The sequence below is a fragment of the Diadema antillarum genome, unplaced genomic scaffold (assembly GCF_040938485.1).
Source record: "Diadema antillarum isolate AM-2024a unplaced genomic scaffold, OU_Dant_1.0 seq00001413_RagTag, whole genome shotgun sequence".
NCBI classification, from domain to species: domain Eukaryota; kingdom Metazoa; phylum Echinodermata; class Echinoidea; order Diadematoida; family Diadematidae; genus Diadema; species Diadema antillarum.
In genome coordinates, this window is record NW_027272167.1 from 30,001 (window position 1) to 44,074 (window position 14,074).

General features: G+C 35.7%; 1 protein-coding gene across 1 annotated transcript in view; it reads right to left on the reverse strand.

Moving 5' to 3' along the window:
* Positions 1 to 3,260: 3,260 nt before the first annotated feature.
* Positions 3,261 to 14,074, reverse strand: part of LOC139709215 (uncharacterized) — a 47,857-nt gene continuing 37,043 nt past the window's right edge. Inside the window, exons 23-26 of the mRNA XM_071621164.1 lie at positions 12,523 to 12,571; positions 11,545 to 11,603; positions 7,369 to 7,482; positions 3,261 to 3,800 (exon numbers count right to left, since the gene is read on the reverse strand). Coding sequence (XP_071477265.1) covers positions 3,702 to 3,800; positions 7,369 to 7,482; positions 11,545 to 11,603; positions 12,523 to 12,571 — 321 coding nt within the window. The 3' untranslated portion in view covers positions 3,261 to 3,701. The remainder of the gene's footprint in view (positions 3,801 to 7,368; positions 7,483 to 11,544; positions 11,604 to 12,522; positions 12,572 to 14,074) is intronic.

A 14,074-nucleotide genomic window follows, 5' to 3' on the forward strand; every position in this document is an offset into this window, starting at 1 on the left:
ACAATTGAAAATGTAGAAGTTGTAAAATAAAAAAGTGTGAATTCTATATATTCATCTTTACCTTTGTCTAAACTAGTCCATCGGATGTTAAACTCTTTCCAAAAACACATGAGCGAATGCGTTAAAAAAAAGAAACATTTTGTTTCCTTTCTTTAGCAGTGACGAATCATAATGAAATCTATTTCTCGTTTGAGATATTGGAACAAGAAACTTCAATTCAAATAGTATACAATATGCTCATAAGCCCAAACTGACAATGATACAACACCTGGTTGTGTAGCTGTTCTATGCAAACGTCAAACGACTGATAATAAATGATTACTAACAACAACATAGAAACAAGAGGAAATGTCTGTAACAAGGATCGGGTGGTGTGGGAACTGTTGATAGTTTCATTTCTCAAGAAAGGCACTTGGCTATTTTCAGTAAGGCGCACTTGGAACTTTTTAATATCATAGCTACCTTTTTTCCCACTTTTTGAATGACTGCGTCCGTTTTCTTCTTCTTTTTTTCCCCCTTCCATTCTTCTGAGAATAACAAAGAAATGTACATTAAAACGTGGCTTTGTGGCCACCTGTCTATTGTGCCCACCTGCCGCATAAGGCCACTTAAAGCAATTCCCTTGAGAGAAAAGTCATCCTATATCTTCTCTATAGCGGTCATCTGCCTATAACGGTCACCTTTTCCCCCGTCACCCTTGGGTTGTGGTATCGACACATTGCATTTGTCTCTTCCCCTTCTCTTTCAACTTACAGCGCTCTTCACAGATTTGCTAAGGTCAGAGAGCACCTAGACTTTAGATTATGTGGGCAGTCTGATTTCAGCACTATCTGCGATTTAATTTTTGTGGTATCGCATTGTCTCAGCAAAGGTGCCACTGATTCTTGCCAAACTTTTATGCAAATAGTTAAATTGGTCGGCAATAATCGACATACATTCATTTAAATCGAACTTATTTATCACACAATTTGTCTTCCTCCCAATGCTTTCTGCACAAGTTTTCTAAGCTTTAAATGGGTAAATGATTTGCTTTCATCTCAACCAACATTTTCTCTACATATAACAATGGCAATTAATATTCAATTTCTGTTATTTATCTATTCATTTACACTAGTATTATTATCACCTTTTTTCCCCTTTTTCTGACATTGTGGCAAGCCTCTATGCTTAGAAACGATATTTCTTAAAGACACTTTTTTTTTTTTTTACCATAGATGGACAGAAATTAGACGTGGAAATTCAGACATTGCTGGTTGGGATTTGCTTTGATACATAGATAAAGTGGATGGAAATACCATCAGCTATCCAAACGTTTGTTACCTTTAACCCTCTGTGCTATTTTTCTTATCCTTCCTTATGTACGTATGTAAAATTTGAGCGTATTTGACTCACTGGCACCGAAAATGTTAAAAAACAAATTGCACTTAAAATAATGTTATCATGCTACTAAACCATGTAAACTTTGCTTCATTCTGAAAATAATATGCACTAAACTGTTCATTCTTCTTTCCTCTTCCTCTTTCTTCTGAGCGCCTAGAGATTTTTTTTAGTGTGACTAAATATTGTAAATGATAATCATTGTTACCATTATTATCATTATTATCACAATTATTTTGTCATTGCTAGTATCACTACTACATTATGTGAGAAAGCGAACATATTTATGAAAACTCTTGGTCCTGACAGATTTTTATTTCTAACAGCCCTTCTTCCAAGCTTCATTTATGCCAGATAATTATGAAAAAGCTCTTTGTAAGCATGACCGTGCTACTCAAGACTTTCCTCACAGTGAAAACCTCAGTGTATACAGTGTATCAGTCGTAGGTACAGGAGATTTTTTCTTTTCTGAAAAGGACATATTGAGATAAAAGCAGAGCATAGCCTGATAACTCGTCAGTACTGGATCGTGATGGACATAAGCAGGCAATTAATAGGCCTAAGTCAGCATGTGACATGAATAATCTGTGCGTGCATGTTCATCCACTATAATAGCTCTAAAGTATACATTATAAGCTCAACATATATATCATTTAGAGAGTTTTGCACTCGAGATATAATAGGCCACATTTTTGTGCAGTCTGTCTTTTTTTTTCTAAGAAATTTCGAATATGACACCATTATGAAAAAAAAATAAAGGTACACATTTCTGATAAATGGAATATGCGATGCTGATGTCACAAACACACATAGATAAAGATGAAAGACATAGCGGGTACACTATCAAATGCAGAAGACCAAGAAGCCACATTATTGTATTCAAAGAAAGACGATGTCAAATCAGCAGCTTAATGCACAGGTAAAATTAAGAACGACTCATTATTTTGTGTTCAAGGTAGCAACATGATAATTTGATTCATAAGTTTGATCTTTTCAGAGCTGCGTTTGTATCAGTCTTCAACAAACCACCCTTTTACCCTTGCATTTTCTTCCAATTGTTACTTTATACCTTACCGTCTTGATTTTGACTGAATTATTTGTGCACACACATTATTTAAACATTTCGTTCCTTGGTGATTTAATTTGTCAATCAATGAATAAATAAATATATACATAACGATTTTCCCGCGCATTCCCGCGCGTTTTTCTCTTCTCTATATATACCACAATATGTGAATATGGATTGTCTTTCCTTCCTTCCTTTTTAATTATGATTTGCCCAACAGTGAACAAAGATACTCCTCATACATTACATAACCTGGTATTCTCGATTTCATTTCGAATGTTCGACACTCTTAATAGATGCTGAACAACTTGTGAACCCGTAATGTTGTACAAAAACGTTTGTTCCAGTATGCACAATTTTTGTGCTCACGAGTGCAGCGGTAATACCGGTTTCTTCCAAATAACCGTTATATACTGCTTAATATTGAATGTAGATAGCATTGACGTGGATTTAGAAATATAAAACAAGTGCAAACCGCTATAGAGTGAATAATAAACATTCAAATTACGAAGGAAAGTCAGCAAATCCTTCTTTTTAAAGTATGGTACTCTCAAACTATAAATTTTAACACACGCTACAAATGATCTTACATTTCCAGAGGATTAATAAGCAATGCTATATCTAATAATATAACTCATGCATCTTTTTTTTTTGTTTTTTTTTTCTCTCTTGTTCATGTGAAGGATCAGGTCATCAGTTTGTCTCAATTAAGAAATCGTGTAACAAAAATTAAGTGTATGCAAAAAATCCAACATCTTATGGTCTAAATACAGCAAAATCTCAAAGCTTGTTTGCTCTTAGATAAAAACGACCGATTTTTTTTTGTTCTCATGCAAACGAGGACATGATTGCTATTTCAGTGTAAGATTGAAGACAAAAGGAGTGATCAATTACAGAAATTTAAGTGGAATACGCTTGTCATGGTCTTTTGTAATGATTTCAGTTGCTTGTACGCTCGCGCATAGATCATTAATGTGCATTACGTTAAAACAACGCTTTGTTTTACATTTCAAATATTCTTTGTCCAAAGTGTTGATTAATAATCATACCTACTTCAATCTTAGGACTAGATATACGACAGCCAAAATTCATGATTATTCATCCATAGATCACGCAAGGAAAGAGGATTCAAGTGCACTCAATGCCAATAAGTCGTCAAAACGGTGTGCGAAATTGTCAAAATTCCAGCGACGATCAGCCGCGTGTCATCCGGTACTATCGATCACAATGTGTGATTCGATAGATCTCTCGGTTGCGATTACTCGGCGGCCTCGACTCGAACAAAAGTGCGCGTGACCTTCCGCTGCTCGTTGATCTTCCATCCGTCCTTCTTCAACTCGCGTTCGGTGGTCACCTCCTGGAGACGGAGAGGTGAAGATAGAAAGATGAAATGGGACAAAAACATACACATGTGAATTAGAAAAAGGGCCAAAGCAAAAAAGGAAGAGATAAGAGAACAACTTAAGATAGAAGCAAGGTCTCAATGTGGTAACCAAGGACATAGAAACGAAGCTAGGGTGAGAGAAAAAATACATTTGTGAGATATCTTCTCTCAATTCTTCTCATGTTTGATGCTGAAGTATCAAACTCATGTAATCATTTCCTTACAGTATTTTGATGATTATATAGATTGATAGATAAATAAGTAAATATATATATATATATATATATATATATATATATATATTTATCTACTTATTTCTTTATTTCTTTATTTATGTATTTATACAAATATATTCATCCATTCTGTATGTGTTATCATTTATTATCACAACATGGCCAACAGCGTCGTTGACATTTTTGGCAGCTGGTTTTGAAGATTTAGCGATGATAGTGTCTATAATACTACATTTTTTATACTGTTAGGCTTTGTTTTCAGCAGAAATAAATAAGTCTGAGCAAGGCTCTTGCAGCCAAGCAGAGAAGAAATTTGGGAAATTACGTATAGCTTGTACAACAAATAAAACACAGTCTTTTTTAATCAGTCATATAAAGTGGTGAAGCCAAAGAGCATGCATACAACATGTAATGCTTTTTTAAACACAATCGCACGAAGCTCACATGCTGTGCAGGTGCAGTGTCAATAATGGTACCAAATCATCAGAGAATAATGATAAAGAAAACGATAACATTAAATTATATCAAATCAGCACTCAAGCCCATCGGCAGGAAAGATAATGACAAGAATGAAGAAAACAACTGCAAGTCCATACCACGTGCACACTTTGTTAAAAAAAGAGCAAACTCAAGCAAAACTGCTGAAAAGAGAATTCTAGAAGAACTATATCTAAGACATCTTGTCTGAATTTTACATCTAATTCAACCATCACACCGCAAAGATGATGAACATGCTATAAACCGGATGACATGTTCTGAATCTTATACGCACAAATATTTTGCGGCTATAGGGCAATTTGTACCAGGACGAGATTTGAATGAATAGGCAAATTGTACCACAAATCGATTGAGTCTTGAGCAAAATCGATCTCTGTTGGAAAAGCAACAATAATTAGGTTGATTTGTCAAGTGCCCAATATTGTCAGAGCCGTCTGGATAAGAACAAAAACAAAATGTTGAAAACTATCATTTTGCTCAATCAACGAAAAAAAAAAAATAAAGCAACGAAATTTCCAGAGGTGTCTAATTTAAAAGTGCAGTGATGTATCACTCTGAAAATTTGATGAGGGATAACGAAGGAAATTTCTCTTATATACAAACACATGCACGTGACCGAGAAGTGCCGGAAGACAAAACGAAAAAAAAAAGTAGGGCCTAATATGACTGAGAGGTTGGTTTTCTGCCCTACATTGTGTTCATGCTGTATTGACAAATATTGCGACCAGTAATTCATCTTCATTTTTTTTCATTTTTTTTTTTCGACAGGGTTCAAACATTAATTGATGTGTAAGACTTTTGACATTACAACTTTTTGCTTATTTTTTTTTTTAATGATGGGTACATTGCTCTATAGCCGCATTGTTTGTTGTGCAGTTATATTTATATTTTTTCCTTATCATTTTTACTGACGTCTTTTGGTACGTATGGGACCGAGAGTCTGTTCAGCTAGAATTCTCTGTAGCAAAGCAAAAATAAAAACTTCTATATCAAAGTCACCGCTCGTACAACAACGACAAAAACGCTGATGTCCTCGCCTCATTTCTGTAAAAAAGGAATAGTGTACACAAAAAATATAATCTTTGCGATGTGTTGGACTGAAGAATTTATATACAACGTATATAGAAAACGTATACGACGGAAGTACAACCAAGATAAACATAACAGTTAAACAAGCCATTACTGATCCCACCCCTTTATTTATCAGGTGTTCATCATCTTTTTTTTTTTTAACAATTTACCCTTTTAATGGTACATCTTATGACTGTATATATCTGATATTCAAGAAATGCGAGACAAGGCAATTGAATGTTATAGGAGAACCATTTTCTAGCTTTGGCTACCTGGGATTGCCGAATCAACAAAATGCAAGAAAGAAAGAGGTACCAAGAAAAAAGAGTCAAGAAAATTCCATTCAGAATGTGACGTTTGAGACTGAGTTCCCCTAGCGATCATCGTGTGCCTTCTTTCTATGGGCAGATTGAAGCCAGAGTTGCATTAAAGGGACTGTACAGTACCGGTTCAGGTGAGGATTCAGCTTGTACATTTTGCGACATATTTAGAAGCCGCTCTATGAAATGTTAAAGAGAATACAATTCTAAGGGGAATCAAAAGTTTACTTGATGCAAATTGGTTTTGAAATGACTGAGATATCTAAAAGTAATGAAAAACAAAGAGACCCTAATCAAAGTCGTGGCCTGTCGACTTTATTAGGATCGCTTTTTTTGATATCTCATACATTTCAAGCCCAATTGTCATCAAATTAATCAATTGAATCTTTCTTGAAATTACATGCTCTTTCCAATTCATGAGTTTCCGATTATCTCATCAACAATGTTATAAACCTGAATCCTCGCCTCAACCAGTACTGTACAGTCCCTTTAAATATCACACCTTAGAGATAACAAACTGTATCTAGCAGTTCCAAATATCATATTCCATTTTATAACAATAGGCGCTTGCGCACACACACTAAACACCAACTCCACACATACTACAGGTTTCGTACAATTCTATAATGTACATTAAATGCCAAAAGTGAAGAATGGGTACATGTTATGTCGTCCATACCGTATATTATTATTTCACTGTGACAACACTTACTATGGACAATCCCAACATAAAACATGTAAAAGGGGAGCATGCAAGGTAATTCACCCTAATTGAATTGTCTGTTGCATCAAAAGTCTATTAAATTCTGAATGATGGGAAGGGTACAAAATGGCTGCTGGCTCATGTATAACAAGGTAGCCCCCACTTGCAAGACTTGTGGGATCTGTTTGAGGTATTAACGTAGGTATGGACCAGCTGAATTCATAGAGAGGTTAAATAACAGTTTATTGACTGAAAAAAAAAACATCAGCAAGAACGACAAACAACCCATGAATATTGCGGTACATGTATATGACTTCTTTACTGTAATTGCATTTATTTTCATCAGAGTAAGATCGGAACCTTGTATTAATTCGTACATGTCAGTCGTGAAAGCCGAAAACAATCCGCATTTCACCTCCAAAATGCTAATCCGAGTGCCCACAAGTGTAATAAATCATGGCAGTCAATTAATTGAAAAACAACAACAACAACCCGAAGGTAAAATCCATTTCCCCAAATCTTGATCTTGCTGGTCAGAACCTTTGAAAACAAGAATCTGGAGACTTGCAAGAGAGGGCAAACCAAGTAGTAGTCAATTATCTACAAGTTGCCACGAAACACTGTGAAAGATGTTGCATGGGGCACATGCTGAATTAGTTTGGTGATTATAGCGGTATGGGGCGGGGATGGTGGTAGGGGATTAGACCAGGATTCACCTGTCGAATGGTGCGAGGGGGTGTGTCCTCCATTGCTTCTTCACCAATCTGTCCGGGGAGAGGAATTTCATCGTCCCTCTTCTTGTTTCCCTCACTATCAGCTTTACCAGATCCCTTTGATACAAGGAGAAAGAACCAAAGAACCAAAGAACCACGGTTATTCGAAGTACTTGTTAAAGGCATAATTTACCATTTGCAGATGAAACAAATACCTAATAGTAACATTAGTGCTTTAAAATAGTTCTAGAATATGAGTTAGGGATAGAAACAACCACTGTAAAAATTTGAATCCATATAATCGATGTTAAGTATTGTTAAATACACAAAATGTGAATAATAGTTATATACATGCTTCCACACTATAAAAACCGTATACAGTTATGGTTTATTGAGAAAAATGCTGGTATCTCCTCATATTTTAGGGTTTATTGCACAAATTTTTGTATGGTAGGATGTTTTGTGATACAACTGACCTACACATACGTGTATGCATCAAATGTGATATCTTGAGCATTTTTTAAATCACTGCTCCCAAAGGTAAACTAGACCTTAAAGAGGGTGAAGAGAATATCTCATAACTGAAGACAATGGAAAAGTGAACTTATTTGCCCATAGAATGACAATCAAAAACACACACAAGGTATGAGAGAAGAGATGAATGGAAAAGAAAAGATTCGAAGTGACTTCACAGCTTGGTAGTCAGGTTATCTGAAAATCGTTATTCCGCACTGGATGATATCCTTCTCCTTTTTTTTTTTAATCGAGCTGGTATTATATTATAATACCAGCTCGTATAAACATTAATCAGAGTAGTACATAACAGATATGACATGTTTTTGTTCTTTCCCTTTTATTTCATTTCATTTCATTTCATTTTATTGTTTCTGTATGGTACAATATGATCAACGCTGATCACTTTCTGAAATAAACACTTGATCCATTATAATTCATGGCTGATTTTGCACATGACAGGTAATCAAATCATTGTGACAAAGAACGGAGACATAATGATGATAAACAAAAAAAGTCAAGGTACCATACAGAAGGATCCTCAGTAAGCCGAGCTTGATATTGGGGCCTCGTGAACAAATAAATAAATAAACAAACAGTTTCAACCAACTATCGGCTTATTTAACTACAACAAAAGCAAACTAGTTTTACACAACAAAACAGTTACACAACAAAACATACACGGATATGTACACAGGTGATGCCAAGAAATATTTAGTCTTTATCTATCAAAACATTCTAAATCAAATCAATTATTTATATGTAATTTGTATACCATTCGTGATCCACCGGTGTTTTTTCTTCTATTTAACATTTATTTGTTTTAAAGGCATATTCTTATCAAAATAATAAAAAAAAATTATTCAGAAAACAATCATAGGCAGAATTAAATTCTTCGCATGCAGAAACGTCTCTCCAAGTTTCTACTGCCAAATTGTTCTTTAATCATTTAATTTAATCAGACGTTATATTACGTTGAACATATTTGGTAGACTGAAAAGATCTTTTTGAAATCAAAATGGTAAAAATCACAAAGATTGGAAGATGATCAGATATATCAGCATAAAATATACCTGACTTTAATGTATCTCGTTGCATATTGATAAAAATGTTGTCTATCAGAGAAGCTCACTGAGGTGCAAACTCTTGTCAGTTTATCAATAATTGAAAATGAATGTGATAATAAAATATTAAGAAAGGTTGAAGTCGAATTATTTCTCAGTTGCTAGATCAATATTGAAATCACCCATCAAACAGCACATCTTATTGTAAGAGTTAATTTTCCTAAGCAGGGTTTCTAAGTCCTCTAAAAATAATTCCAGGTTTGTATTTGTATTTGTATTTGTATTTTTTTTTTTTTTTTGCGGGGGGGGGGGGGGGGGGTCTGTAAATTACACATTACATGATAAAAGAAGAGTTACCAGTTGTCACATCAACTTGAATAGAGAGTATTTTAGCACTGGATAAAGAGAACTGTATGGAGGACAGAAAATGAGAAAAATTATCAAAGTTTTTTATAGGTTTTCCCGGTAAATTTCATACTTTTGTCACTCAAATTCATTAATGTGCATTCAAATTCACGCAGCGCACGCACGCGATAATATTCGGGGCATTCAAATTCAGAATCCCAGCGATCAATTTCATTTATGGGGCATTCTATTTCGTTTTCGTGAAATCAAATTCACGATTGGGCATTCAATTTCAAAATGCGAAGCACCAACTTTCCTACTCGTGCATTCAAATTCATGCGATAGTCACGTGATAGTCCCAAAGAGCTTGTTTGGAAGCGTTCAAATTCATTTTTAGGCGATCAAGTTCCTACTTCGTACAATCAATTTAACGAGGAGGAAAATGGAGAGTAGACTTTTAAGAAAGAGAAAAGGGGCCAACACAACCAATAAAGGCTTTGCATATAGTGTAATTATGATTGTTTACAGGTTTCTACATTGTTCTCTGTTCATGTATTCTTTGTTTTCCATCTCAATAAGTTTCAAATTGGCAATGTCCAATCAGCAGTTGCATCCAAACAACACAACGACTAGTAATCATATTTCTTGGTGATACTGCATGCTGCAACGCCCCCAACACCAACCACATAATCATGATAATCACAATTCATCAATTTAAAGACAAACTGACACACAATGGTCTCACATAGTCCCGCAAAAGTAAATCAATAAGACAGCAATACACAACAAACAACACGTATAAAAAGTATCAGTTTCAATAGAGTCGAAATTGTTTTTTTTTTTCCTCGAAAGTGTCAAACAACTCTCCGTATTATGCTCGTCTGTAGGCCTATACAGTGCCTAATTTTTGTTTGTTTGTTTCATTTTTCATCGAAGAAGATGGCTTGGATAACCCATATTCAGCTGCAAATGCTGGTCTTCCATAATATGGGGGTCGAGTTTGATGTTCTGGTCTTTGCGATGAATAAATGAAGTGGGATCTTTTACGTGCATGAGTTGTGACTCTCTTACACATGGGACCTCCATTTTTATGTCCAATCCGAGGGACATGTGCGTGTATATTCCTATTTGCTAAGCGCGAGTTCAAAATTGTCAATGAACAGGTGGACCTCTACTGCAAAATAAATAATCATCATAAATCCCCAATATATTCAAAACCAAATGAGAAACACATGCATACACGACCCCAAACTAACTAAATTCAGGACTTCATTTAAATTGAATGCAGTTATTTGGAACATGGTTGCCTATTCACGAATTTGAATGACCGACGAGATTCCGTCGCCAGCTTGACATGAATTTGACTGCTCATTGATGAAATGCGTGGCTCCTCTCTTAAATTTGAATGCTCCGATAGTGAATTTGAATGTTCCGATAGTGAATTTGAATGCTCCGATAGTGAATTTGAATGCTCCGATAGTGAATTTGAATGCTCGGATAGTGAATTCGAATGACCGGATTTTGAATTTGATTGCTGATTCAGTGCTGCGAGCGTGGAATGCGTGAAATCGAATGCTCTGAATAGGAACTTTAATGACAAAAGTATGAAATTGACCGGGGAAAACCTATACTATGCTGCGAGTATTACCATGTAATAAACTTAAATTGGAAGATACACTATAATCTGACATTTGATGATTAAATTCGTGAGGTACAAAATACCTACAGTTGCCATCTATATCAAATTGTTGATCATTTGTATGAAGTACAGATGTAACGAAAGCATGACTTTGGCTACAGAGTATCGAACGAGGAGGAAGTTAAGAGGGAGAGGAAGAGAGGGATGCATCACAAGGCACATGAAACTAATACTTACAATACAAATAGAAACAGAATAATATCGTCAACATTTGATTATAAAGTATGACAGGATGAATTGTTCCTCTCCACTCTGTACAGAAACAGCGTAAATGTAAGTGCAAGGACTGTGTACTAGAGATGTCGTATGTAGAACTTTCTTAGAGTCAAGCTATTTTGAACAACAATCTATTACACTTAATGATAATACCAAGACTGATTGAGATACATCATAGGTAACAAAATAATTGATTATATCAATCAATTATCAATAGTAGTGTTTAGCCACTGACAGAGCTACCCTACTGACACAAAACAAATGAATAGAATAAATAAAATATATAAACAAATAAATAAATAAATAAATAAATATTTTCCTGCTAGCGAATTTCGGTAATACCTTTCCAGGTCGAAGAACTGCAACTGACTTCTCCTCAGTGTCTATAGCACTCTTTCCATCTATATATATATTTTTTTTTGATTTTTTTTTGAGAGGGAGTGAAGAGAAAGAAAAAAGAAAAAAAAAACGATATGTTACTAAAATCAGTGAACATTATACTTGCCTGGAAGTGAAATAAAATAGTATGCACTGAACAGTTGAAGAGCAACAGATTTATTGTTATAGGCAGCGTGGAGACGCACAGAAGGGGGAAAGTGGAAGAAAAGACACGAAGGAGAACGAATAAACTTGAGAACAACAACAATATTGCTAATAAGATGTAGGGGTTCATGTCATGATCTCGACACGAACTCATCATAAATCACAGACTTAATTGTGTCGAGTTCGTGGACCTGTTTGCCCTGGTCGTGAGATTGGGGTCATCCCACGAGCCCCGACACCCACGAGTCACAAAGCCCACGAGTTCGACATTAAAAACAGGTCCATGAGTCATACAGCTTACGAGTCATACAGCCCATGAGTTTGACACTAGGCAAATAAAGCCCATGAGTTCGACACTAGGTAAAAACAGCCCACTAGTTCGACAAATACACCACGGGGCTTAATGTGTGGGTCTCGTCGGCCTTGTTAGCTTAGTGTCGAACTAATGGGTTGTATGACTTATGGGCTGTATGACGTGTGAGCTGTATGACCTGTGGGTGTCGGTCTCGTGACGTGAACCCATGAGATTGTGGACCTTATCTTGCCTAGTGTCGCATTCACGGGCTTTATTTGCCTTCGAGTGTAGCTCGTTAGCCGGAAATTTAGTAGTTGTTCAACCCGTGGGATGACCACCCTTTATCAACAACGTGAACATACACATGTAAATCGCCTGACGATAAAAATTATTGTCTCCACGTGGATGTCTATGATGACATCTTTGTGATAAAAGGACAATGAACCACACAGAAATAAACAAACCAAACAAAGTACAATTACCTTTCATGTCATTCTTTCCGCTGCTGGGGTCATCGCTGGATGGGTGCACCTGACAAATTCGTAGCAAAGTCATAACATATTGCGCGAGTTTTCACAGTTTTCACTGATTTACCACAAAACCATGATTCAAATTTTATAGCCAAGTGTGCACGATGAATAACATAACGATCATAACTACGAACCAAGTATCAAATAATTGACCTATAATGGTATAGGATGACAAATAAAATCAAATGATGACTAACAACTTCAAACAATGCCACTTTCGTCTCTAATAACTTTTGAAAGGATGATGATATTTCATAAGAAGTTAGTGTCGGTCATGTATAGAAAGTACTTCAAGATGTAAAAATTTTCAGTTCTAATAGCTTGATAATCCCTTCATAATGGTGGCCACGGAATTTTATATCTTGTTCATTGTTCCTTTCATGCAGTGAGCACGGATGGGTGAAAATACGCACTTGACGAAACGCAAGACATTAAACGGGATGGCTAGTAACTGATCAGTGGGAATCAGTGGCAATGCTGGGGGATGATTGTTACAATCCTTGTGGGATTCATTTTAGAGTGCATTATATAGCTACTGTTGTGTGAAACGTATTTGCTTCAGGATGGTCTCATATTCAAGTAATGTGCAGTTTAATATTTCCAGGTTAGCATGCCTGTACAGTGACGGGGCGATCGAACTGCACATTTCTTGAATATGAGACCATTCTGAAGGAAATAATTTTCACACACCAATAGATATAACATGTACTCTGAAATGAATCCCACAAGGATTGAGACAATCATCCCCCAGCATTCCCACTGATTCCCACTGATCAGTTACTAGCCATCTCCTTTAATCCCCGTTGTTATCCTCTCTAAACACTTTTCCAGAATATATTGGTCATATACCAGCAATATGCTTTCCATTCTTTTAAAAAGATGGGTTTGAAAAGTCAATTTGTATTGAGTTATAATAATCTTAATATGATGCCATGTTGAAGCTTAGGGTGTGCTCGTTTATAATCCGCCCTTAATTAAAATCCTTGTATTGAGTTTCTTTTTGTGTGTGTGATGGTGGTGGTGGTTTGGTGATGCAGGCTCACTATTTATAGTATGCTTGCAGCAAATGACAAGGGATATTTCTTATATTCAGTTGTAGATGTATTATCCGGGATTTACAAGAAAGAGTTGCATAACAACACTGTTTCAGTCTGGCGGAGTTTTGTTCTTGTTAAGTAATCACAATCCTAATTTAGAAACCTTTGTAATAATGGTGATGATATATTGTCACTTTTGTTCGGAAACACTTATTATTCCTTAAGAAATATCTTGTTCATTTATTCACAATACAGGTGCCACGTTGGACAAGAGCATTTCTATCCCGCCATTGAATGAAATACGATAAAACAAAATAGCGAACTAACAAGTAAATACACTTTAATAGTATATGTGATATGCAATACTGTATGACAGATAAATGTGACAGTACACCTCAAAACGAACATAAAGTCGCACACACTGATTTTGCGTGAGGACTGAAAATAAGTGAAGTGGGTCAACCTAG